Source organism: Cervus elaphus, chromosome 9, assembly GCF_910594005.1.
Source record: "Cervus elaphus chromosome 9, mCerEla1.1, whole genome shotgun sequence".
NCBI classification, from domain to species: domain Eukaryota; kingdom Metazoa; phylum Chordata; class Mammalia; order Artiodactyla; family Cervidae; genus Cervus; species Cervus elaphus.
The window spans coordinates 22,812,516-22,835,647 of record NC_057823.1 but is presented as its reverse complement, the minus strand read 5'-3'; the positions used below and the strand labels follow the sequence as shown (position 1 = coordinate 22,835,647).

Sequence of the window (23,132 nt, the reverse complement as noted above, 5' to 3'; positions counted from 1 at the left end):
TAAGGCCCCCCTTTTGAGCTGCTATATGGCATTCCAGTGCTGTTCATTGAGCCAAAAGCAACATTCCTTTTGGTGACACTGGGTTCCCAGGGAATTCTGAGAGAAACCTCCTAGTACCCTGGGCCTCCTCATCTGTAACCCAACGGGCTCAGAGAACTCCTGCCTGCCTCTCCTCCAGTTGAGGAGACCGAGGAAACACAGGATGAATAAATAAAATATCTGCCCTGCCAGGTCACGCTCAGTGCTAGGGAGGAAAAAAAGCAGGGAAGAGAAATTGGGACCTGGTGAGAGGAGGTGACGTCTGAGCCAAGAGCTGAGGAGGCGAAGGAGTGAACCACTTGGAGATGTGGGAGATGTTCCAGGTGTTGGAGCGGGCACAGCCTGTGCAAAGGCCTTGGGGCAGGACCAGGCCCTGTGTGTTGAATGAGCAGGGAGGACACCCATGTGTCTGGAGCAGAGTGAGTCAGAAGAAATGAGGGAGGAGAAGGGGGCAGGAATGGGGATGTGGCAGGTCATGCAGGGCCTTGTTGGCAGAATAGAGGACTAGGGTTTACCCCCAGGGGAGGTGGGAGCCCTGGAGGGCTGTGGGCAGGGGATGGACACGATGTGGCTCAGTTGTGCCAGGGTAAGGGTCCTCCCCACCTCGGACGGTTGTTGCAAGGATTAAATGAGTGCGCCCAGCAGAGAGTGAGCGCTCTGGCACTGGCAGTTGCCCTATCCTTATTTGTGATCCTTATTTTTTCCCCTGCTCCCCGGGGAGAGCACAGCTGGCCCTGGCAGGGCCGGGACACCTGGGGCCCACCCCCCATACACACTCCGCGGTGTCGCCTTCCCGGGAGGCTCGGGTTCCCGGATCCCCTTACCCCGGGCGGCTCGGCTGTCGCGCCCTGGGCCGGGGGAGGGGAGCCTGCAGGAAGCGGCGGATCCGGCGGCTGTGGCGGTGGCCCCGGTGACCGAGCTCTTCCTGCCATGGAGACCACAGCGGCCCGCGAGGCCCGGGGGGCCGAGGCTCAGCGCCTGCCCGCGCCCCCGCCCTCGCCCGCCGAGCCCCCGGCAGCGTCCCCGACCCCAACCGCGCCCCGCGCCCGCCCGCGCCTCGTCTTCCGCACGCAGCTGGCGCACGGCAGCCCCACCGGCAAGATCGAAGGCTTCACCAACGTGCGCGAACTCTACGCCAAGATCGCCGAGGCCTTCGGAATCGCGCCCACCGAGGTGAGGCCCGCGGACCCCAGCACCCGAGGCCCACTAGTCGACCGGGGATAGGGGTGAACCCTGGACTCTGGGACGGGGCCCCCCAGATCCTCCATCTCCGGGTGGAGGGGACCCTATCTCCAGATCTCAGAGGCTCACCTCTCGGATCCTGCGGTGCCCATACCTCGTGGACCCCCTTTGCCCTCCCTGTGCAAAAGGTGAGCAAGTCTTAGGGCTCGTGGATCCTTAGATCGTCCGGAAAACACTGGGCTACCCAGGTAGGAGTGGACCCCAGCCCTCAGGGAAGCGCCTCCGGTTCCTGGACGCGGCTGGGGACTGGGGTTCCAGGCAGCCCCCTGCCAGGTGAGATGTCCGAGGTCGTGGGAGTCAGGGGCTGGGCCGCAGGTGCGCCCCTCAGCCCCCAGGGGGCGCCAGGAGATTTGGAATTAACTGCCTTTAAAAGATGGTCTGGGGTTGACAGGTCACCAAAGGGTTAAAAGTGGAAGTCTGAGGCAGGATGGAAGAAGGGTGTCCATCTGTCCGCAGCCTCCTTTTCATTTTACTCCTCATTCTGGGGGTCCCAGTCTCCTCGCCTCCTACTCCATTCTGAGGATCTCATATTCTGCCCTTAAGCATGACTATGATCCTGGGGAAGGCAGGGGTTTCGTGCTTTTGTGTCTCAGTTTCCCTATCAGGCCCCTCAGCCCATCCCCTGGTTGTTCTGTGCAGATGGTGGGGGAAGAGGGCTGTCGTTAATTTGGGGCTTCCTCTCCTCTCTGGGCAGATCTTATTCTGCACCCTAAACAGCCACAAGGTGGACATGCAGAAACTCCTGGGTGGTCAGATAGGGTTGGAGGACTTTATCTTTGCCCATGTGCGCGGCGAGACCAAGGAGGTGGAGGTCACTAAGACGGAGGATGCCCTGGGACTGACCATCACGGACAATGGGGCCGGCTATGCCTTCATCAAGGTACCCACTTGGGGGGTGGGGCAGGTGGCTTCCAGGATGTCCGGCAACCTGGGGTAAGCCCCTGCTCCTCTGTGGTGTGAATGGGCTCTGGGGACCCGAGTGGGGTGGCTGGATGGTGGAGTCCTGTGAATGACTCTGGGTACCCCGCAGAGGATCAAGGAAGGCAGCATCATCAACCGAATCGAGGCAGTGTGTGTGGGAGACAGCATTGAGGCCATAAATGACCACTCGATCGTCGGCTGCCGCCACTACGAGGTGGCCAAGATGCTGCGTGAGCTGCCGAAGTCGCAGCCCTTCACCCTGAGGCTGGTGCAGCCCAAGAGAGCCTTCGGTGAGGGCCACCTGGGGCCCTGGGGGACAGGCTGGGTGGGGTGAAGCTCTTTCAGAAATGGGTTCTCTGGATGTAGGGAGCGGCAAAGGGTCAGGGGATGGGACAGGATGGAAGGTTCTAGATGCCCCTGGTAACAGGACAGGGACCTTCTGGCACTGTTTGAGAAACAGGTGGGTTGTTTCTACATTGTCATAGAGTCAGCCCAGGCATGGGGTCGGGGGAGGCTTGGGAAGACTGAGAAAGGATAAGGAGCTGTCTGGATTTATTTTGTAACCTGACTGGGAGCTTTTAAAGTCCTGCTTTGAGTCCCTGGTGAGTTCTAGAGAGTGGCTTTCATAGCGAATCCTAGAATGGAGCTTTTCAAAGAGAAGTCTGTGACTGGTCCATGGATGAGATAAGGAGGTCACCATGCATGTGAGTGCTCAGTTGTTCAGTCAGGCCCTACTCTTTGTGACCCCATGGACTGTAGTCTGCCAGGCTCCTCTGTCCATGGGATTCTCTAGGCAAAAACACTGGAGTGGGTTGCCACTTCCTACTTCAGGGAATCTGCCTGACCCAGGGATCGAACCTGTATCTCTTATGTCTCCTGCATTGGCAGGCAGATGCTTTATCATTGAGCCACCTGGGAAGCCCTCACGACTAGGTTGTGAAAGTGAAAGTGTTAGTTGCTCAGTCGTGTTCCACTCTTTGTGACCGCATGGTCTGTAGCCCGCCAGGCTACTATGTCCATGGGATTCTCCAGGCAAGAATACTGGAGTGGGTAGCAGGGAAGCTATGACTAGATTAGGGAGAGCAAATTCTAGAGCAAGATACTTTCTGGACTGGCCCCAAGGAGAATCTGAAGTAGTTTCTTCTAGGGAGAGTCATTTTGAGAGGAGGAGGGAAATTTAAGGGAAGGAAGCATTCTCAAACAGCATCTCTGAGGATTCATCCATGGAAATAAGGAGGATTTTGGAGGGTAGGAATGTTCTAGAAGGGCTCAGGGGTTTCTGAGTCTTTACGAAGATGTAGCTTCACCTGGAACACACGCACCTCTTCTCCTTTGTCCCCTCCAGATATGATCGGCCAGAGGAGCCGGAGCAGCAAATACCCAATGGAAGCGAAAGTCAGCAGTGGGAGGGAGACCCTGCGGCTTCGGTCTGGGGGGTCCGCCACTGTAGAGGAAGTGGTGAGTGGAGGTGATGGGGGGCCTTCAGGGGCTCTTGCACATAGAGTTCTACCGCTGATACCGACTCAGCATGACCTTGGGGAAGACCCTCTCCTTTATCCAGCCTCAATTTCCCCATCTGCAGAATGGGTTCTTTTTTTTTTTTTTCTTTCAGAATGGGTTCTTGTCAGGCAGGGCAGTAATGGCAGGACCAGAAGCACTGACTCATGGAAGGTCCCAATCTGCTACCACCAAAGGGGTAGTGACTTGGGGAGGGGGCTGGGTGGGAGGATCCCAGGCTTCTGACTCTCTGCTTTGCCCCCCATGCCCCCAGCCCAGTGAATTCGAGGAGGAGGCATCTCGGAGGGTGGACGACCTGCTGGAGAGTTACATGGGCATTAGGGACCCAGAGCTGGGTAAGGGGCCAGGGTAAGCTGGGTGGACCCTGGGGGGAGGACAGCCCATGGGGAGGAGGCGGGAATCCCCCCCACCCCAGGGAGAACCCTCACCCACTTCCCCTCTGCTTGGCCTGCAGCATCCACCATGGTGGAGACCTCCAAGAAGACAGTGAGCGTCCAGGAGTTTGCACGCCATTTAGACTCCGTCTTGGGCGAGTTCGCCTTCCCGGACGAGTTTGTGGTGGAGGTGTGGGCCGCCATCGGCGAGGCCAGGGAAGCCTGTGGCTAGTCTGCCCCGGTGCCAAGCACAGCCCCAGCTCGGAGCCCAGCCCCCCGCCCCAGCCCTCCCGGTCAGTTTCCAAAGCCCAGCCCTTCTCCAGAGTCCAGAAGCCCAGACCTGAGACCCAGCTCTGTTCTAGAACACAGTCCAGTTCAGAGACCAAGCCTAGATCTGAGCCCAAGTCCTGCTCTAGTGTCCAGCCCAGTTCAGGGACCAAGCTCAGATCTGCGACACAACCCAGATCGGAGCCGCAGCCCTGCTTCAGAGCCCAGCCAAGCTCAGAGATCAAGCCCAGATCAGAGCCTCAGCCCTACTCTAGAGCCCAGCCCAGCTCAGAGACCAAGCCCAGAACTGAGACTCAGCCCTGTTCAGAGACCAAGTCCCCCTTTAGAACCCAGGTCAGTTCTGAGGCCCAGTTCATCACTAGAACCCCATCCAGTTCTGAGATGCAGTCCAGCTTCAGAACCCAGCTCAGTTCTGGAGCCCAGGACAGCTCTAGAGCCCAAGCCAGCTCTGAGGCTAAGCGGAGCTCTGATGTGAAGTCAAGCTTTGGAACCCAGATAAATTTGAAGACCCACCCCAGCTCTGGAATCCAACCTGGTTCTGGGAGCCAGGCCAGCTTTATGACCAAGCCCTGCCATAAAACTCGATCCAACTCTACAGCTCAAGACAGCTCCGTGACTCAGCCATACCTGGATACTCAATCTAGCTCAGGAACACCAGTTAGTTCTGGAGCCCACGTGAGACTCAAGAGGCAGTCCAGCCCTAGAAGCCACTCCAGCTTAGTAGTCAAAGACGGTTCTGAAGTGCAACCCTGTTCCCAAACCCAGGCCAGCTCAGGAACCCAGATGCATACTTCAGTCCAGCCCGGGTCCAGACCCTATCTGCGTCCTAGGGCCCAGTCCAGCTCCAGTGATGAATCCAGCTCAGAGACTGAGCCCAGATCTAGCCCCCAGCCTCGTGCGACAAGCAAAGCCGTCTCCAGGATTCAGACAAGCTCTGGACCCCCACCCATTGCTGGGGCAAGACCTGCCTCCAGAGCTCAGCCTGATGCTAAGCCCCATGCACGCTGCAGAGCACAGAGCAACTCTAGAATGCCAACCAGCTCTGGGACAAGGACAGATCTCCGAGCTTGGCCTCTTTCCAGAGTTCAGTCCACCTCCAGCAGTCCACCCAGCTCCAGAACTCAGCTCGGTTCTAGAGCCCAGGTTGGCTCTGAAATTCCACCTGACTCCAAAACACAGTCAACCGCTGAGACCCAGCTACATTCCAGAATACAGCTAATGTCTGGAACCCAGTCAAGTCCTGGGACCCAGAAGGATGCAGACACAGCCTTCAGCTCCACAGCTATGTCAAATTCTGAGAGTAGGCCCAGTTCAAGGACCCAGCCCTGCCCAGTAGCTCAAAACACCTCTGAGGCTCAGCTCAGCTCAGAAAGCCTGACAAGTTCTAGAAACCAAATCCAGGCCACAACCCAGGGAAGCTCTGGGACTGAGCCAGACTTTGGGAAGCAGACCAGCTCTGGAACTCAGCTCATCTCTAGAACCCCTCCCAGCTCAGAGATGCAGATAAGTGCAGGAGTTAAGCCCTGCTCTGGAGTCAAGCTCAACTCCAAAACCCAACCCAGCTCCACAGTTCAGTTCAGGTCTGAGATGCAACCCAGCTTTGAAACCTGGAGCAGTTCAAGAATACAGTCCAGCTCTGGATCCCAAACCAGCTCCAGAACCCAGACCAGTTCTGGAACCCAGCCCAGTCCTGAGACCCAGCCCAGCTCTGGGACCCAGACCAGTGAAAGAACTCAGTCCAGCTCTGGAGTCCAGTTCAGCTCCAGAACACAGTCTGCTTCTGGATGCCAACCTGGCTCTAGAACCCAGACCAGTTCTGGAACCCAGCCCAGTCCTGAGACCCAGCCCAGCTCTGGGACCCAGACCAGTGAAAGAACTCAGCCAAGCTCTGGAGTCCAATTCAGCTCCAGAACACAGCCTGCTTCTGGATCCCAACCTGGCTCTAGAACCCAGACCAGTTCTGGAACCCAGCTCAGTCCTAAGACCCAGCCCAGCTCTGGGACCCAGACCAGTGCAAGAACTCAGCTCAGCTCTGGAGTTCAGTTCAGCTCCAGAACCCAGTGCAGCTCTAGAATTCAGTTCAGCTCTGAGACCCAGCCCAGCTCTGAAACCCAGACCACTTCAAACACTCAGCCCAGCTCTGGAGTCCACCTTAGTTCCAGAACTGAATCTGATTCTGAAACTAGAAGTCAGACCAGTCCAAGAATTCAGCTCAGCTCTAGAAAGGGGCCCTGCCCACAGACCCCAGGCCTTGACCCCAGAACCCAGCCCTATCCCACCCCTTATGCCCGACCTCAACACCTAGGCCCACCACCCAAAGCCCCGACTCCAGGTCCTAGCCGAATCTCTTGCCCCCAGCCCAAGCCCCATGATCTGGGACGAGGAACCCCGCCTGACCCTGGGCCTGGCCGGAGCCCCTCAATTTCTCCCCTGGCCCCACAGCCACAGTCCCCCTTCACCCCCCAGAAACCAGCCCTTTCCCCCAAGCCCCAGCTGGGACCCCAGAAGTCTACCCCACCCCCCAAATCTGTCATCCCTAGTTTTGCCCCCAGGGTGGCCCTCCTTAGTTCTCAGCCCCTTGAACCCTCATTTGAGGGGCCTGCCCCCTCCTCCATGCTCAGGGAGTCTAAGTTACCTCCACGGGAGTCAAAGCTCCTACCCCACCATGGAGGGCAGTAGATTGGGCGTGACATAGTTGGAGCCCCCATGGCCCCCATCCCCTCTCCTGCTCCTCCCTGCCTGGGTTGCTCAGAAGTAGCAGGTGACTGTATTACAGACCCCATCCCTGTAAATGGGGTGGGGCAGGTGAGGAAGGGAGGGTGGAAACTGCTGATCCTAGGTCTATGGGAGGGCAGTGAGGTAGGGGTGAGCAGGGGAGGCAGGAGGCAGTTTCCTTCTCATGTACCTTGAGGGCTTGAGGGCTCGTGGGGAATAAAGGCATAAAGGCACCTCCAACCCCTGCAGCCTGATGTGTTATTTTGGGGGGTATTTGGGGGAGAGCAGAGGAAGGGGTGCTGACATGAAAACACTAGATGCTTCTTAAGTGCCTACTATGTGCCAAGCATCTTATAAGTGCTAACTGCGCAGGCGTTGAGGGCCCTGCAGACACACAGCAGTCTGTACAGGATCAGTCTACTTTTATTGAGCAGCTACTGTGGGCCAGGAGCTGCTTGCTCAAGGTGCAGGGAGTCTGAGGGGCTGAGTGGATAGATGGTGAAACCACAAGCTGATGAAGGCATGCGCTTCATCTGCAGTGGAGGAAGCAGGCGTGTACCCCATGGTCTCTAGGTATCTATCTTGTCCTCTCTTTTCCTCATCTGCTAAATGGGTTTAACCCAGAACCCGCTCCTGGGGTTGCAGGCAGGATTCCAGGAGATCTCAACCGTGAAATGCTCAGGGAAGACTCAATAAAGGGGGTGGGGAGAGGAGTGAGGAGCCAGCCCCACCTCTTGGGGCTTCCTCCACTCCCACCCTAGTTCTGCTCAGCTGGGGCTTCCCCGACCCCAGCTCCAGTTCTGCTCAGCAGCTGTGGGCTGGATAGGAATCTTGACGCCAGAAACTTCAATGTTGGATGATTTCAGAGCCAAAGGAAAATAAAGCCGAGGTGGAGATTATATTTTGGCAAGAGAGGGGGTCTGTTGGCATTCAATTTTTCTAGACAGAGCCTTCTCAAATTGGGCTGTCAAAGGGAATCAACCATACCCCAGTAAGCAGGTCAGATTCAGGGGTCAGAGCCACCTATTTCTGGAGGATTTCTACAAGGGGAGGCTTACAAGTCTGATTTCCTCCAGATACCTGCCCAGCACCGTCACACCCTTTCTGGAGTTGGGAGGGGACTCAAAGTAGGGGCTGAGAGAGGGGAAGGGCTTTGGAAAGGGGAGTCAGGGAAGACTTGGGGGGGGGGTCCCTGGGGCTGATGGAAGATAGCACACAATTTTGTTGTTCAAACCCTCTGTCTATGCTGCACTCTTGGCTCCTGGGCATCAGGACAGACAGATGCGACCGACAGGGAGGATAAAGGTCTGGTGAGGGACATTCTGGCAGGGTGCTCTGTCCTTCCAGAGCTGCCACTATGTCCAGCCTAGGACCTAGTGTATCGTTGACCTGCGGGTGAACTGGGGCTGCAGGGACAGTGACCTGGACCGGGTGCTCAGGCGAGGATAGAAGCGCTGGATCACTGCCCGGCGAAACAGGATGTACACCCAGGGGTCGAGGATCTGGTTCCAGGTGGCCACTCGCAGGTAGATGAGCAGCTGCCGCTCCGTGGGGCGGGACAGCTGCCCAATCGGGCTCATGGCGGGCGGGCTCTGCAGCACCGTCTGGGCGATGAAGACCTGCCGGGGGCCAGAGCAGTCAGCCAGGGGCCAGGCTGGCAGCCAGCCCTGCCCTCCACCAGCACCTGCCTGTGCCACCTGCTGTCCCCTGAGATCCAGTGCTGATTCTGTCCCTGCTGGGCTGTGTGACCTTCAGGATATCTGCCTGACCTCTCTGAACTTCAGCTGATGTGGCTGCAAAATAGCATACTTTTCCTGCTCCTCCCCTGGACATGATTAAACATGGTGGACAAAGAGGACTTGCAGGTGCGAACAGGTGGAATCACTGTGACTGCCAGTGTTATTATGCTATTAAACACATATTTTATACAAACTTTACATATATCAAATATATATACTATATATAATAATATATCAAATTATGGTATAAGATTTATATTAAATAATTAAATTTTGTTATTTTATTTTATTATTTTACATTATTCTGAAATTTAAAATTTATAAAATTCTGACAAAATTTTGTATTAAATAATTTTATGTTAAAAATAGTAAATCAGTTTAATATAGTTTATTAAATATTGGATTTATATTTAATATTACACAATATGTAATATAAGATACAAATTATTATACACAATAATTTATAAATAATTATAGAATATAATATAGAATAATATAGTTACCTAATAATATATTGTTAGTTATAACCATATTATTTATTATATGGTATTTAAAATTATATATGTAATTATATAATATATAATTTTAATGTGACTATGTATTACATATGATTGATATAATTACTAAGTATTCATTAATAACATATAGTTATATGTATATAGTATTTAACAATTATATAATATATATTATATACTATATAATGGTCAATATAGTTATTAAATATTAAATAATATGTAATTATATGCTATATAGTATTTAACAATTATATACTATATAATGATCAATAAATTAAATATTAATTAATAATATGTAATTATAATAGTTTTGCTCAGTCATGTCCAACTCTTTGCGACCCCATGGACTATGGCCTGCCAGGCTCCTCTGCCCATGGGCTTTTTCAGGTAAGAATATTAGAGTGGGCTGCCATTCCCTTCTCCAGAAGATCTTCCCGACCCAGGAATCGAACCAGCACCTCCTGCATTGTAGACAGATTCTTTCCCTGCTGAGCCACTGGGGAAACCCCTTAATTATAGTTATATGTTATATAGTATTTAACAGTTATATAATATATAATCATATATTATATAATAATTGATATAATTAATTATGAATGCATATAATTATAGTTATATGTTACATGGTATTTAACAATTGTATAATATATAGATATATGATTGATATAATTATTAAGTATTAATTCATACTATATAATTATAGTATATATTATATAGTATTTAACAATTATATCATGGTTGTTATAATTATATATATTAATTCTAATACAAATTATTATAATGGGTATATTTCATAATTAAAATTATACTATGATTAATATTAATATTGTATTGAATTACTACATTACAATTGTTTCCTGAGCACCTACTGTGTGCTGGGCAATTCTGGGGACAGTGCAGTGGCTACAATGGACTCAGGCTCTACTTATATGACCAGGTGGTTTCAGCTCAGTGGTAGGGGTGGGTGTGATTGAGCAGGGATGGAGGCACTGTTGTAGCCCAGAGGAGGCGCTGGGCCAGGCTTGGGAGAGGTAATCAGATGGAGAATAGGAGTTTCCCCAGTGAGATGGAGGGAAGTGTCTGTGGACCTTTCCTCTGGGACAACAGGGAGCCATGGGAGGTTTTGGAGCATGAGTTGGCTCATGGGCCAACTCTGGCCTGCCGCCTGTTTTTGTTGTGCTTTGTTTGCTTTATTTGTGCCTTTTTAGTTTGTTGTTTTGCTAAGAATATTTTTACATGTGTCAATGGTGAGAAAAAAATAGAAAGCATATTTTGTGACATGTGACAATTACATGAAATTCACATTTCTGAATCCATAAATGAAGTCCTTTTGGCACTCAGGCGTGCCCAGTCATTTCCAGGTAGCTTTCACACCCCAATAGAAGAGCTGTGTGGTTGTCACAGAGACAGTGTTTAAAAGGTATACTATATGGCCTTTTAGGAAAAACTTGGCTGCCAAAGGGGACTTGGGAATCATTTAATGACTCAGTGATTCTACCTAGAACGCCTTCCTGGTTTTTATCTGGCAGCTTATCTCCTATTAAGGAGATCAAACCAGTCAATCCTAAGGAAATCCACCCTGAACATTCATTGGAAGGACTGATGCTGAAACTCCAATACTTTGGCCACCTGATGGGAAGAACTGGCTCATTGGAAAAGACCCTGATGCTGGGAAAGATTGAGGGCAGGAGGAGAAGGGGGAAACAGGATGAGATGGTTGGCTGGCATCATCGATTCAATGGACATGAGTTTGAGCAAACTCCAGGAGATAGTGAAGGACAGGGAAGCCTGGCGTGCAAGGGATCACAAAGAGCTGGACACAACTGAGCGAATGAACAACAACAAATATCCCACTCAGGCTTCCCTGGTGGCTCAGATGGTAAAGAATTCAACTGCAATGCAGGAGACCCAGGTTCGATCCCTGAGAAGGAAATGGCAACACACTCCAGTATTCCTGCCTGGAAAATTCCATGGACGGGGAGCCTGGTGAGCTACAATCCATTGGGTCACAAAGAGTCGGACACGACTAAGTGACTAACACACACATCTCTCTAATCTCCTATCCATCCTTCAAAGTCTCAGCTCCAGTGGTTCAGAGAAGGGCAGGGGTCATCTGGGGGTATTCTGAGACAGTCAAGCCTGGAAGGCAGGGATGAGGAAGATGCTGAGGCAGACCTTTGTCAGGGAACTCTTGGTGAAGGTGACATTTGAGCAAGGACATAGAGGAGTGAGGGAGTGATTCATGTGGAGATCTGGGGTTGGGGGAGCATTCCAGGCAGAGGGTACAGCACATACAAAGGCCCTGGGGCAGCATCATTTCTGGCATGTTGGAGGAACAGCAAGGAGGCTGGTGTGGCTGGAGCAGAGTGAGCAAGGGGGAGAGAGGGAGGAGGGAAGGGCAGGGAGGGGATGGAGAAGGTCTTGCAGGGTCTTGTGGGCTGCAGGAGGACTTGGGGTTTTTTCCTGAGGGAGATGGGAGCCCTGAAGTGCTGTAGGCAGAGAGGGGGAAACCTGAATCAGGTGCTCACAGGCATCCTCTGGATGCTGCTCAATAAATAATAATGATAATAATTATAATAAACAAAAATAGAAACGGTCTCAGCTGTATGAAAACAGACCTGGGAGGGACACCCCAGGGACTGAGTTTCAGAAGCACATTGCTCAGCCAGAAGCATCATACCATAACTTTTACTCCCCCGGGGCCCGTCATGCCTGCAGCTTCACATATTACACACAAAAAATTATGCTTCCTTCTATTTCTTTGCCCACCACTGGCACATGTAAAAACATTTAGCAAAACAAAGCACAACCAAATTTGCAATCTTCCTATCCCACAGATTTAGTTTTTGTTTTAGCCCTTATCACTTCCTAATATCTACCATTTCACTTATTTATGCACTGTTTATTTGCTGTCTTCCCCATGATCATGGGGTTGTAAGAGTCTGACACGACTTAGCGACTAAACCACCACCACCATGATCAAAGAGCTCCAGGAAGTCAAGCGTTTTTGTCCTTTTTGTTCCCTGCTCAGCATCTAGACCAGAGCCAGCAACATGCTGGTTGTTCAGTCAATGTTTCTTGAAGAAACAAATGGATGAATGAGTTCATTTCCTCCTGAGTCGCTCTGAGAGGCAGACACCTTTTAAATCATCCCCATCCCCCATGGCTCAGATGGTAAAGAATCTGCCTGCAGTGCAGGAGACCCGGGTTTGATCCCTGGACCCTGGGTCGAGAAGATCCCCAGGAGAAGGGAATGGCTACTCATTCCAGTATTCTTGCCTGGAGAATTCCATGGACAGAGGAACCTGGCAGGCTATACAGTCTATGGGGTCACAAAGAGTTGGAGATGACTGAGCAACTAACACTTTCTTCTTTTAAATTCTAAGGAACTGATTGAGGCTGGAAGAAGGATGCCCATAGCCAGAGTCACATGGTAAGTCCTTGTTGGATATGGGCTGGAAACCAAGTATCTGATTCTGGTCTTCAGACTTGTCCAGATCGAATCAGAAATGGGAAAATAACAACTCCAAAAGGCCAAATATATTAATCAGTGGAAGGACTTCAGTAAACTCACCTGACTCAGGAAAAATCTTTGAAAGCCTGGGGTCCAGCCCAGAACTAGGCACAAGGTAGAAATGATTCAGTGATTCTACCTGGAATATCCTCCCTGCTTTCATCTAGCAGGTAAACCCCTCTTCTTCCTTCAAAACCCCAGCTCCAATGACCCTCTTCTGGAAAGTCTTCTCTGATACCCCCCTGGGGTGGGGAGAGCCTGGGAGCCCCTCCCTGGGCATCTCAGTCCCAGGACACTGCTTCTGCCCCAGTCCTGCCCCCAGTTTGGGGTTATCTGTGTCTCACTCAAGGGAGTACCCCTGAACCCTGGGGTCACATTTTCTTGGGCTAATGAGAACCTGAGGGTTGTGAATCTATCAGGATGAACCCAGGCCCAGGGAGTCCCCGCCCCAATCCCCGCCACTCACCAGCAGTGGCATCCAGCAAATGCTGGCCACCACCATAATGCCCATGAGCTGCACCATCATCTCCACCTCGCAGTCCCTTGGGCGCTGCTGGGCGGTCGCCTGCCCATGGTAGACGTGGCATAGGGTGGCCACACTGATGGTGTTGAGCAGGAAGGACATCCCCACCGAGACGCTGCCGAGGAGTGCGAAGAGCAGGCCGAAGGCCACATCCCCCGGGTCGGTGCCGAGTGTGAGGAAGCACCAGGAGCCGGGGTACTGCACGGTGTAGTGGCCCACGCCCAGAAGGGGCAGCAGGCCCAGCGCCAGCGCAGAGGCCCACACCAGCCCCACTGTGGTCCAGGCTCGGCGCTGTGAGGCAGTCGCGGGCCTTGAGAAGGGCCGGGTGATGCCCAGGAAGCGCTCCGAGGCCATGGCGGCCCCCAGCAGCAGCGGACACAGGCCGAAAAAGACCATGATGACGCCCATGAAGTGGCAAAGGCTGCAGCCAGGGTCCACGGTCTGCCATTCAAAGAGGACGAAGTGCTGGGTCACCACGATGGCGCCGGTGACCAGCAGCCCCATGAAGTCAGTGAGGACCAGGCCGCAGAGGAAGGTCAGGAAGGAAGATCTAGACTGGGAGCTGCCCTGCCGTGCGCCCATCAGCACGCTCAGCGCCAGCAGGTTGGAGGCCAGGCCCACCAGGCAGAAGGAAGCTGCGAACCATGGGGAGGCAATCAGGCGCCGCTCCTCCCGTGTGATGTTCATAGGCCGGAAACAGGGCCCCAGGGAACTGGCATTGGGCCACATGGTGCTGGAGCATAGCGGGGAGGGTCACCACTTCATCAGGCCAAGGCTGGTGGTGGTTCAGAGACACCTGCGGGGAGGCGGGCGGCAGAGAAGATTTTGGTGGTTCGTTCTACATTTTCATCTGAGTGGCCCCAGTGAACTACACAAACTTCAATGCCCCAGCTCAAATTTCCCCTCCTTGAAGAAGTCCTTCCTCACTTATCTCACTCCCAGTTCAGTAAGCATTACTATTACTACTCCTAGTAGTAGTCCTGCTATTACAATTACGAGGATGACTAGCTCCAACTCTGTCCTGCCCCAGGCTCAGTGACCCTCAAGGGCAAGAATCAGTTTTCCCTCTTCTGGGAACCCTGGAAGACACCAATTAGTATCGGCCAGGTTGCAGAGAAGGGTTGAGAAGCTCTGGGTTTGAACTCTAGCCCTGACACCAACTATGCGACCTCAGGCAAATAATTTTTTCTTCTTTAAACTTCTGTTTCCCTGGGGGGTGATCCATCTGAGTCCTTCATGGAATGAAGGATCCAGGACAGATTTCAACTGCTGTAAAACAGGACACATGAAGTGTGGGGAGAGCCACTGGCTGACGGCCAGAGGTCGCTGACTCCCAGGCCAGCTCTGTGGTCAGCCTTGAGGTCACAATTCCTCATGAAGGCCTTGGGGAAGACCCGACCCCGTTGGTCTTTTAGGGACATCCTTCCTCCCATGTTAGAATCATCTAGACTCCTTCCCCACCCCCCATTTTTGTTTAATAAAAAATAAATCCTGAAATCCAGTACCAGTCTGGGGGAAAAAAAAAAAAAAACCCAGTTCACTGGAAGCAACCGGGTCCCCAGTGACGGGCTATAAACAGTAGCTGGGAGGTAATGGGCTATGAACTACCCAGTATGGGGCTGGGAGAGAAAATTGGAGAGACGTGTGGGTCTGACTGTCTGGGGTGTGGATGAACTGACCAGTGTTTGAGGAGAAATAAAATGACATCATTTAAAAGTCAGCTCTCTAAAGCAATTATATTCGAATAATAATTTAAAAACAAGTCTTCTCTCAGTTCCCCAAAAGGATACAGCTGGGAGGGCACAGGGTCACCCATGGGGCCAGCCTCCCATGTGGTGTGCATGCACTTCACAAACCATGCTTCTGCCAGCAGTGAGGGGCCACTGGCCGCAGGATCAGAGTGGACAAAGGTGGGGAGGCAGGACGGTGGGAGGCATGGAGGTTCCAGGCTGCTGAAGCCCGGAAAGGTCCACTTATTTTTTTTAATTAAAAAGAAATTTAGTTATTATTATTTTATTGGGCTTCCCAGGTGGTTCAGTGGTAAAGAATCTGCCTGTAATGCAGGAGATTCAGGTTCACTCCCTATGTTGGGAAGATCCCCTGGAGGAGGATATGGTAACCCACTCCAGTATTCTTGCCTGGAGAATCCCATGGAAAGAGTAGCCTGGTGGGTTACATGTGGTTGCAAAAGAGTCGGACACAACAGAGTGACTAAACCACCACGACAGTATTATTTTATTACCAATTAATTAATTAAACTGTACGAGGTCTTAGTTGCAGCATGTGGGATCAAGTTCCCTGACCAGGGATCGAACGTTTCAGGGTCCCCTGAAATGAGAGCTCGGAGTCTTATGATCCCCATTTTGCGGAGGTGGGGAATCCGAAGTACAGAGAGGTTAAGTAACTAATTCAAAGTCACACAGCATAGCTGGAGTTGATCGGAGATCAAATGTGTGCAAATGAGTCAAAAGCCTTGCAGTCAGGCAGAGGCTGGTGAGAGGTGGGTGTGGAGGGTCACCATTTCTAGGGAATTCCCCGGCAGTCCAGTGGGTAAGACTACATGCTTTCACTGCCAAGGTTGCATGAGGCACAGCCAAAAAGGGATAGAATTTTTCTAAAATGACTGCCATGAATCCTGTCACGAACCTTGGAGGAGTCTCGTCCCTACTCTGAGCCTCAGTCTCCCTTCCGATAAAATGGGGCCAATGATGAGCCCCGAGGCTGTGCCTGTGACCGGCCTCAGGAGCAAGTGTGCTTAGCTGCACCCCACCTCACTCCCCATCTCTTTAATTCATCTCAGCAGCTCCTTATCTAGCCTCATAAATTATCCAGCTCCTGATGGCCAGCTCCTCTGAGCCTCCCTCCCAGGCTGGGTTGCCGCCACTTTGGTGGGGGTGGGGCCTCGAGTGAGAAGCTGAAAGCTGAGAGACGGTGGGAAGGGGCCTTTCCATGGTGCGTGGCCATCTGGACGAGCCCTCCACTCCGGGGAGGGGATGTGCTTGTTGTTAGCTCAGATTTGATCTGCACTTGAGTTCCCCCTGGGACAGGGTGCTCCCTCCCTCCCTCCCTCCCTCGAGAGCTGGTATGTGTTGTTTCTAAACATTCTCGGGGACCGGGCTGTGTCTGTGGTCACTGCCCCTGCCTCACCCTGGAGTGACTGCCAGCCCCTCCCGCATCTCATGGCCCCAGGGTCCCCTACTCTTGTGCAGGAGCTCATGCACCCAGGGACAGAGGCCCCGAGTGTGTTTCACACTTCCCATATGTGGGAACAAACGCTGTGAGCCCAGGGCCCCGGCCTTGGGGAGACTGGAAACTGGCACCACTTCCTCTGGCTCCAGCATGCGGTTTCCAGTCCCCCAACCAGGGGTTCAGGTGATAGCAGCCGGCTCAAGTTCCCCAGGAAAGCGGGCCAGGAGGGGCACTGGCAGCGCCTCCCCTTCCCTCCCACATTGACCAGGAGGGCTCCAAGGTCCAGAAGCACCGCTGTGTGGCCCTTGGGAGAATCGCTCACCGTCTCTGTGCCTCATGAGAAACATGGACCCCAGATTTGCTGGACAAACCCAAGGATCCTATAACCCGAGAGTGGGGGAAGTTTGGACTTGGAAAATCCAGGATTCTGGAATTCTAACAAGTCCCTGGTTCTAGAATTCTAACAAGGTCCCACTTCAGGAACCCAAAGGCCTGAAGCGTCTAGAATTTAACGGGGCTGAGGTTCCAGAGCTCTGATCGGCTGGTCCTGAGTTCCAGAAATCTCTCTCTCTTGGGTCCTGGCTCCTCTCTGCAGGACTGCAGGATGGACATTCAGTGCTCCCTCAGCTCACCTCGGGGAGGCTGGGAGGGCTTCAGCCACCACTGTCCCAGAGGCCTGGGCGCTGAGCTGGGCATGGGAACCAGGCTGCCCCCCCCCCACCACCACCACCACAGTGGCCCTGGCAGACTGTGGTCTTTGGATGCCAAGGGCTGGGCCCCTCCTCTGCCTGATGGTCTGTCACTGCCTGCCCACTCTCCTCCTCCTGCTTCCGCAAGCCATCCATTTTTTAACAAGTCCCTCTCCCTCTCAACACCCCACCCCCTGGCCTGCCTGCCTGTCCCCACGCCAGGGGCCCATCCACTCTCCCCCCAGAGGGGCGACAGTCACCTCAGACAAGCTCGGACTGGAGCCCCCGATCTGCCACTGTCAAGTGGGGGCTCGACCTTGCCAAGTCTCAGTTGCCCCCTTTGTGAAATGGGGACAACAAGGCCACTGACTTGCCTACCAGCATTCAGGCTGGTCTTCCCAGGCCCGATCTGCTCTTGCCATTGAGACTTTGAGTCTTCACTCACATACATACACACACACACCCCCCACCCGACCCCTGCCCAGTGCCCCGCACTCTTCCTGCTTCCTGGCTGTGCTCACAGCTTGTCTTCTGGCTGCACACACTGAGCAGCCAGGTGGAAGCCCTGATGCACTGTATGACCTCAGTCCATTTCCACATTTCCTAAGTCCTCTAATGCTGCCCAGTTGACCAAGGATCATACCCTCTGGCACAAACATGCAGGGGCCAGGCCTGTCACCGCATTGGTTCCGGGTCATGCCTGGTGAACACCTGCACGCCCTAGGGTAGGGACCCTCTGCACGCCCTTGTGCAGCCACAGACGCCCACACAGACACAAACACTTACACTCAGGGCCCCTGTCAGCTCCCAGACCCACCCCTGCCTCCCCTCACCACAAGGCTCAATTTCCGGGAACTTTTCCTGTTTGTGACACCAACCAGGTCCCCACCCCAGTCAGCCTGTCTCGGTTAGAGCTGAGCCTTGGCCCTGACTCATGCGGTCCCTCTGAGCCTCAGTTTCCTCATCTGTCCAATGGGCATCCTCTCAGTGCTCACCACTGGCGAGGGGAACAGATGGATGATGGAGGGACAGGACCTATCCAGGCCAGGCAGCCAGTGGTTAGTGATGGACACAACTCCGAGTGTGCATGCAGACACACAACCAACCAGGTGTGTGCTTTCACTCGCAGCCATACCCAGCGCCCCGGCACTGTCTCTGGCCGCAACGCCACAGGACACGGAGTGGCCTGGCCCAGACTCAGCGGAATCCACACACAAGCACATTCTTGCTCACACTAGACAGCAGGTGCCCAGGGCAGGCAGCACTCGAGACTGGCACCCAGGCTCAAGAGTGCCCCTGGACACCCAGCACCTAGTAGCTGTCACCGCCCACGGGAACACACCCACTGCAGCGCCGACCGCCCGTAGGATACACCCAAGCCACACCTGCCCACTCTCATGCCCCGCCCCTTACCTCAGGGCCAACAGTTCTCACCTGAAGGTGGTCGAGGGTGCGTACAGGGTAGGCGCGCCGTCCTCGGCCCTGGAGCACACGTGAGTGCCTGGCGGCAGGAAGGGCGTGCGGAGGCGGAAGCGGGGCGGCTTGGCTTCCCGGGCCCCTGGGGAAATCGAGTCACAGCGGGAGGACTCCCGCGCTGCTACGTCGCGCCGGGGCACCGATGGAGGGCGTGGCGGCGCGGGGTCCCGGGCCGAAGGAGAGGTGACGAGGTCCCCTCTCGGCCTGGAGGGAGGCCTACAGAGTCTAAAAAGAGCCCGGAGCGCGGGCTCCGCTCTGTAGCTGGATCCAGTCTCTGCCCTAGTCTCGCTCAGTCTGTCTTTCAGTCTGTCTCGCATCAGTCCCTCCCTCCCCGCTCTGGCCACGCCCCTCCCGCCCAGGCCTGGCTGCTGAGGGTCAAGGGGCGCCCCCCAGCCCGCCCCCGGGGAGATCGCGCGGCCTCCTGGGGGAGGGGGCGTCCGGGGGATCCCGGGACGCAGGGGCAGGGGCGCGGCTGCCGGGTCGGCCAGCGCCCTTTCAGGGCCTCCGCCCGCCCCCTCCCCCAAGCCGGCCCCAGCTAGGCCCCCTTCCGGCTCCGCTCTATCCGCCAGGCCCCCGCGTTATTCACCGTCTGGGTAGCACCCCGGACTGAGAGAGGGCGGGGGCGGGGTCAGCTCCCCAGGGCGCCCAGACCCCGGCCCCGGGGCCCAGAGCTCAGAGCTGGTGAGCGCGGGGTGCGTGGTGGTTGAGGGGTGGCTGGCCCTCAGTAGATGCTTCATCAGTGTAGGGTTTGTTTGAGGCCCCTGTCAGGGCTGGGGGTGGGGGTGCAGGAGTGTTCAGAGGGGAGAGGGACCGCACTCTGAAGCCGGATGCTTCGTGGGCAGCCTGCCTAGACAGTTTTTCCCGGGAGCGGGTGAGCGGGAGGGCTGTGGGCGGCTGCAGTCTAGGGGAAGCACATGGGAGCACCTAGGCTGGCATTGGGCCCCGGAGGCGGGGGTGGGGAGGTACGCTTTCCCTCTGCTCCCCAGAGCCCGTCTCTGCAGGAATGATCGCGCTTGAGGCAGGGAGCTGGAAGCTGGGGGAATGACCTTCCAGACAGGATGGGCCCCCTTGAAATCCCCGTGGCTCACTCAGGGCTGTGGGCCAGGGTCTCACTGGCCCAAAGCTGTGAAAGCAGAGGGTGAGCAGCCAGGTGCTACTAGAGCAATGGTGTGGAGGCTGAGCCCAGACGGTGGTGCAGGAAAGTGAGAAGCTTCTTAAAGGTCCCTCCTGCCCACAGTCCTTGGGCCTCCGGTGAGTGAAGGGGGTCCACGGGTTTGGGACTGGCCTTCGAGGATGCATGGGAAGCAGGGTTGGGGCATAGAGGGGTGAATTTGGGCCTCACTGGCCCTGGGTTACAGCTTGGAGTGGGCCAGAACCCATTTGCCTTGGCCTTAATCTCACGCCACCGAGTCCTCGGGGGCCTGGGAGGGGCACACCAGTACAGGCTCTGAGTGAGAAAGATGGATTCCTGCCCTGGCCCTGATCTCCCTTCTACTGGGTCCAGCTACTATCCTTCTGGCCTCTCCATCCCTCCAGATGGCCCCTCCTCCGTTCCATACCATTGTCTGAGTCCTCAGCAGGTTAACCCTAACTCCTCTTCCTTGACAAGGAGTCTCCCCAACTCCTATGCATCTGGGAGAATCCTGGCTCTGAGGCTCTCTCCTCTGTAAAGCCTTGATGCCCCCCACATCAAAGGAGACAGTCTTGTTCCTCCCAGCCTTTCCTTTAGGGAAACTCTTTGCCCCAGCCCATATGGTAGGACAATTGTGAGCCCCAGGTAGACTGTAAACCACATCTGCCCTCAAAGATCCCCCAGGCTGGAGAAAAATAAAGCTGTATACAGACATTCCCAGCCTCCTGCGTTCAGGGCAGGGCCAAAGGAAGTGACAGGGCTTAGGGGGGCCCAGGAGGTGAGTCTGAAAGGCATCCTGGAGTGGGGATGGGGCAGAAGTTGTGAGAACGGGGGCTTTGTGGAATGCATAGGAGTTCCACATGTCCAAGAGACAGGGCAGAAATTATACGTGCAAAACTTTGGAAGCAAGAGAGAGCATGAGGCTTCAGGGGACTGTAAGGAAGGCAGAGGATGTGGGGCTGGAGCTCCAAATTGGGGGGGGGGGGCTGAGATGGAGGAGGATTTTTCCGTTCCTACTTCCTCTGCCCTGAGATAAAAGGACAGTGTTCCTTCTGGTAAACAGCCAGGGCAGGGGTCAGATAAACACACTTGACTTGAGATTAGCAAGTGCCTGGGTCACAGCAGGACTCTGCAAAGCATGGGGCAAAAATGCTCATTTTATAGACTGGGAAACTGAGGTCTGGAGGGTAGGAAGGCTGGGTCCAAGGCCACATGCAGGTGGGATCTGACCGTGAGTTCTGCACTTCCCCCACCTCCCAGGCTGTAGGCTGGTCTCTTGGTCTCTGCCCCGGCCCTGGTCAAGGGCACATGGGGGTCATGAGAAGCGTTGAGATGGTCTGTGGGGTGGGGGTGGGGGGTGGCAGATGGTGGGAACAGAGGTCAGGCTCAGGACCGGCTTCCCGGGGCTATGGTTTCCGCTGGGAGTCAGGGAGCATCTATTCTTAGTCTCACACTCAGCCAAGGGCAGGAAGAGGCTGAGGTGGGGGTTGGGGGCAATTGAAGGATGCTGGGTGGACACTGGGCAGGAGCTGGGTCCTGGGGCAGCTGGGTGCTGTGGTGCCTCCAGTCTGCCTAATGGGTCTTCCTGACACTCAGCTTGTGTCCCACCCAACTCCCTTACCCTCTATGCCTCCCCAGTGCCCTAGAGCCCAGCACCTGGACTTGCATCAGCCCTGCCCTGGAAACCCTGCAGAAGGAAATGGCAACCCACTCCAGCATCCTGGCCTGGAGAATCCCCACAGACAGAGGAGCCTGGTAGGCTGCAGTCCATGGGTTCAAAAAGAGTAGGACATGACTGACTGAATTTCACTTCACTTCCCTGCCCTGGAAGCACCTGTTGCCTTTTCCTCTGCAAGGCAGGCCCAACTTCCTTCTCTGTCCGGCAGCCCAGTCCTCCCAGGCCTGACATAGCCGTCCCCCAGGGAACCTTCAGAGTCCCTTCTGGGACCCCTAGACCTCGTGCCTCTCCTGCCCCAGCCTGACCCCTTGCCTGGAGCAGCTCTCCTCCCTCTGGACTGGGGGCTCTTGCTAACACGTGCCCAACAACTCGGGGACATGGCCACCTTGTTCCCCTCCCCCAGAGCTACTGCCTCCCTTGGGGTCTACAGGCCACCTGGATTGCAGAAGCAAAGTGAGGAGGAACCGAGACGCTGGGGCTGGGAGGACTCCTCTCGGGGCAGCTGGGGAACCTGAGGCTGGAAATGGGAGGTTGGAGAAGGCTGGATTCTAACTCTGACTGCTGGTTTCTAGGCTTGAAAACGTGGGCCTCTGAGTCTGTTCCCCAAATGGATGTAAATGCTGTCATGTACGGCTGGTGTGAAATTCTGAGTAACGCCTGCTAAAGGCCAGGTCATCGCAGCCATACAGCCTGCATGCTGAGAACAGAACAGGGCCCCACCCATCTGGTGAGCAAGCTCTGCCCAAAACTCGACCTTGCTCCAGGGCCTGTCCTGCACCCTCGACGGTGGAGCAGGCCAGGGATCAACGGGAAGTGGCTGCCCAGAGGATGCTGATTGCTCTGGCAATCAACCATTGATTAGTGATGTCCATGGAGGGTCCCAAAGGGGATGGATGGAGTCTTCATGCTGCCGTTAAGGATATTCTTCCACCTGGACCAGGCTGGCTGGGTGGGCCAGGGCCCGCAGTGGGGAGTGGGTGCCCCTTGACCACGTGCACTTCACCCCCGAATCCCCAAGCCCTCCTGTCTAGAACGTGTCCACTGACGTATGAGAACCTGTGGGGCGGGCCACATCAGTGGAGGCCAGAGCTGAACCAGAGGCTCCTGGACACAGTTAAGTCAGGGTGGGGAGACGACTGGGGGACCTAGGGGTGTCAGTCTCAGTGCTGGGGACCTAGGGACAGATCACTGAGGGTGCCCGTCCTGGGCACGGTGGGGTGTGGAGCCCCCATCCCCAACGCCAGGAGTCCCCCAGGTCCTGACAACCAGTTGTCCCTAGACATCGCTGAGCATCGCCCCCTGGGTTAGGTGAGCACTAAGCGCCCCCTGGAGTGTTTAGGAATGCACCCTCCTTCTGGGGGGTGAGGGTGGGGGCAAAGATGGAGGAAACCCTCAGCTGACGAGGAGCTTCCTCGGGAACCGTTATCGACTATTTTTAGGGGTTGTACTTGTTTTCAAAAGGTCTTAGTTGTTTGGTGCCTTGGTTCTGACAGATGTGCTGTGGTTACACAAGATGTTAGCAATGTGGACAGCTGGGTGTGGATATGGGCGTGGGGGGCGGGAACGCGAGAAGACCTCTG

The 23,132-nt window shown here is 54.7% G+C and overlaps 2 protein-coding genes and 1 long non-coding RNA gene across 4 annotated transcripts; 2 read left to right on the top strand and 1 right to left on the bottom strand.

The window, feature by feature from the left end:
- Positions 1-327: 327 nt before the first annotated feature.
- GIPC3 (GIPC PDZ domain containing family member 3) lies at positions 328-7,337 on the top strand. 2 transcript variants are annotated; one of them, XM_043911993.1, is made up of 6 exons: positions 328-1,212; positions 1,976-2,161; positions 2,312-2,492; positions 3,548-3,660; positions 3,974-4,068; positions 4,175-7,337. In XM_043911993.1, the coding sequence occupies exons 1-6, from the start codon at positions 970-972 to the stop codon at positions 7,059-7,061; spliced, it is 3,705 nt and encodes a 1,234-aa protein (XP_043767928.1). In that variant the 5' UTR covers positions 328-969; the 3' UTR covers positions 7,062-7,337. The 2 variants fall into 2 exon arrangements, with proteins under 2 accessions (XP_043767928.1, XP_043767929.1); XM_043911994.1 differs by having other exon boundaries at positions 332-1,212; positions 3,974-4,055; positions 4,175-4,483.
- A 639-nt stretch (positions 7,338-7,976) lies between these two features.
- Positions 7,977-18,836, bottom strand: TBXA2R (thromboxane A2 receptor). Its single transcript, XM_043911998.1, has 3 exons — positions 18,701-18,836; positions 13,332-14,184; positions 7,977-8,716 (listed from the first exon to the last, which is right to left on the bottom strand). The coding sequence occupies exons 2-3, from the start codon at positions 14,115-14,117 to the stop codon at positions 8,471-8,473; spliced, it is 1,032 nt and encodes a 343-aa protein (XP_043767933.1). The 5' UTR covers positions 14,118-14,184; positions 18,701-18,836; the 3' UTR covers positions 7,977-8,470.
- Positions 18,837-19,457: 621 nt separating this feature from the next.
- On the top strand, positions 19,458-23,120 carry LOC122699711. The gene is made up of 3 exons (XR_006342664.1): positions 19,458-19,993; positions 21,513-21,629; positions 22,125-23,120. It is a non-coding gene; the product is annotated as an uncharacterized LOC122699711 (long non-coding RNA).
- The last annotated feature ends 12 nt before the right edge of the window (positions 23,121-23,132 follow it).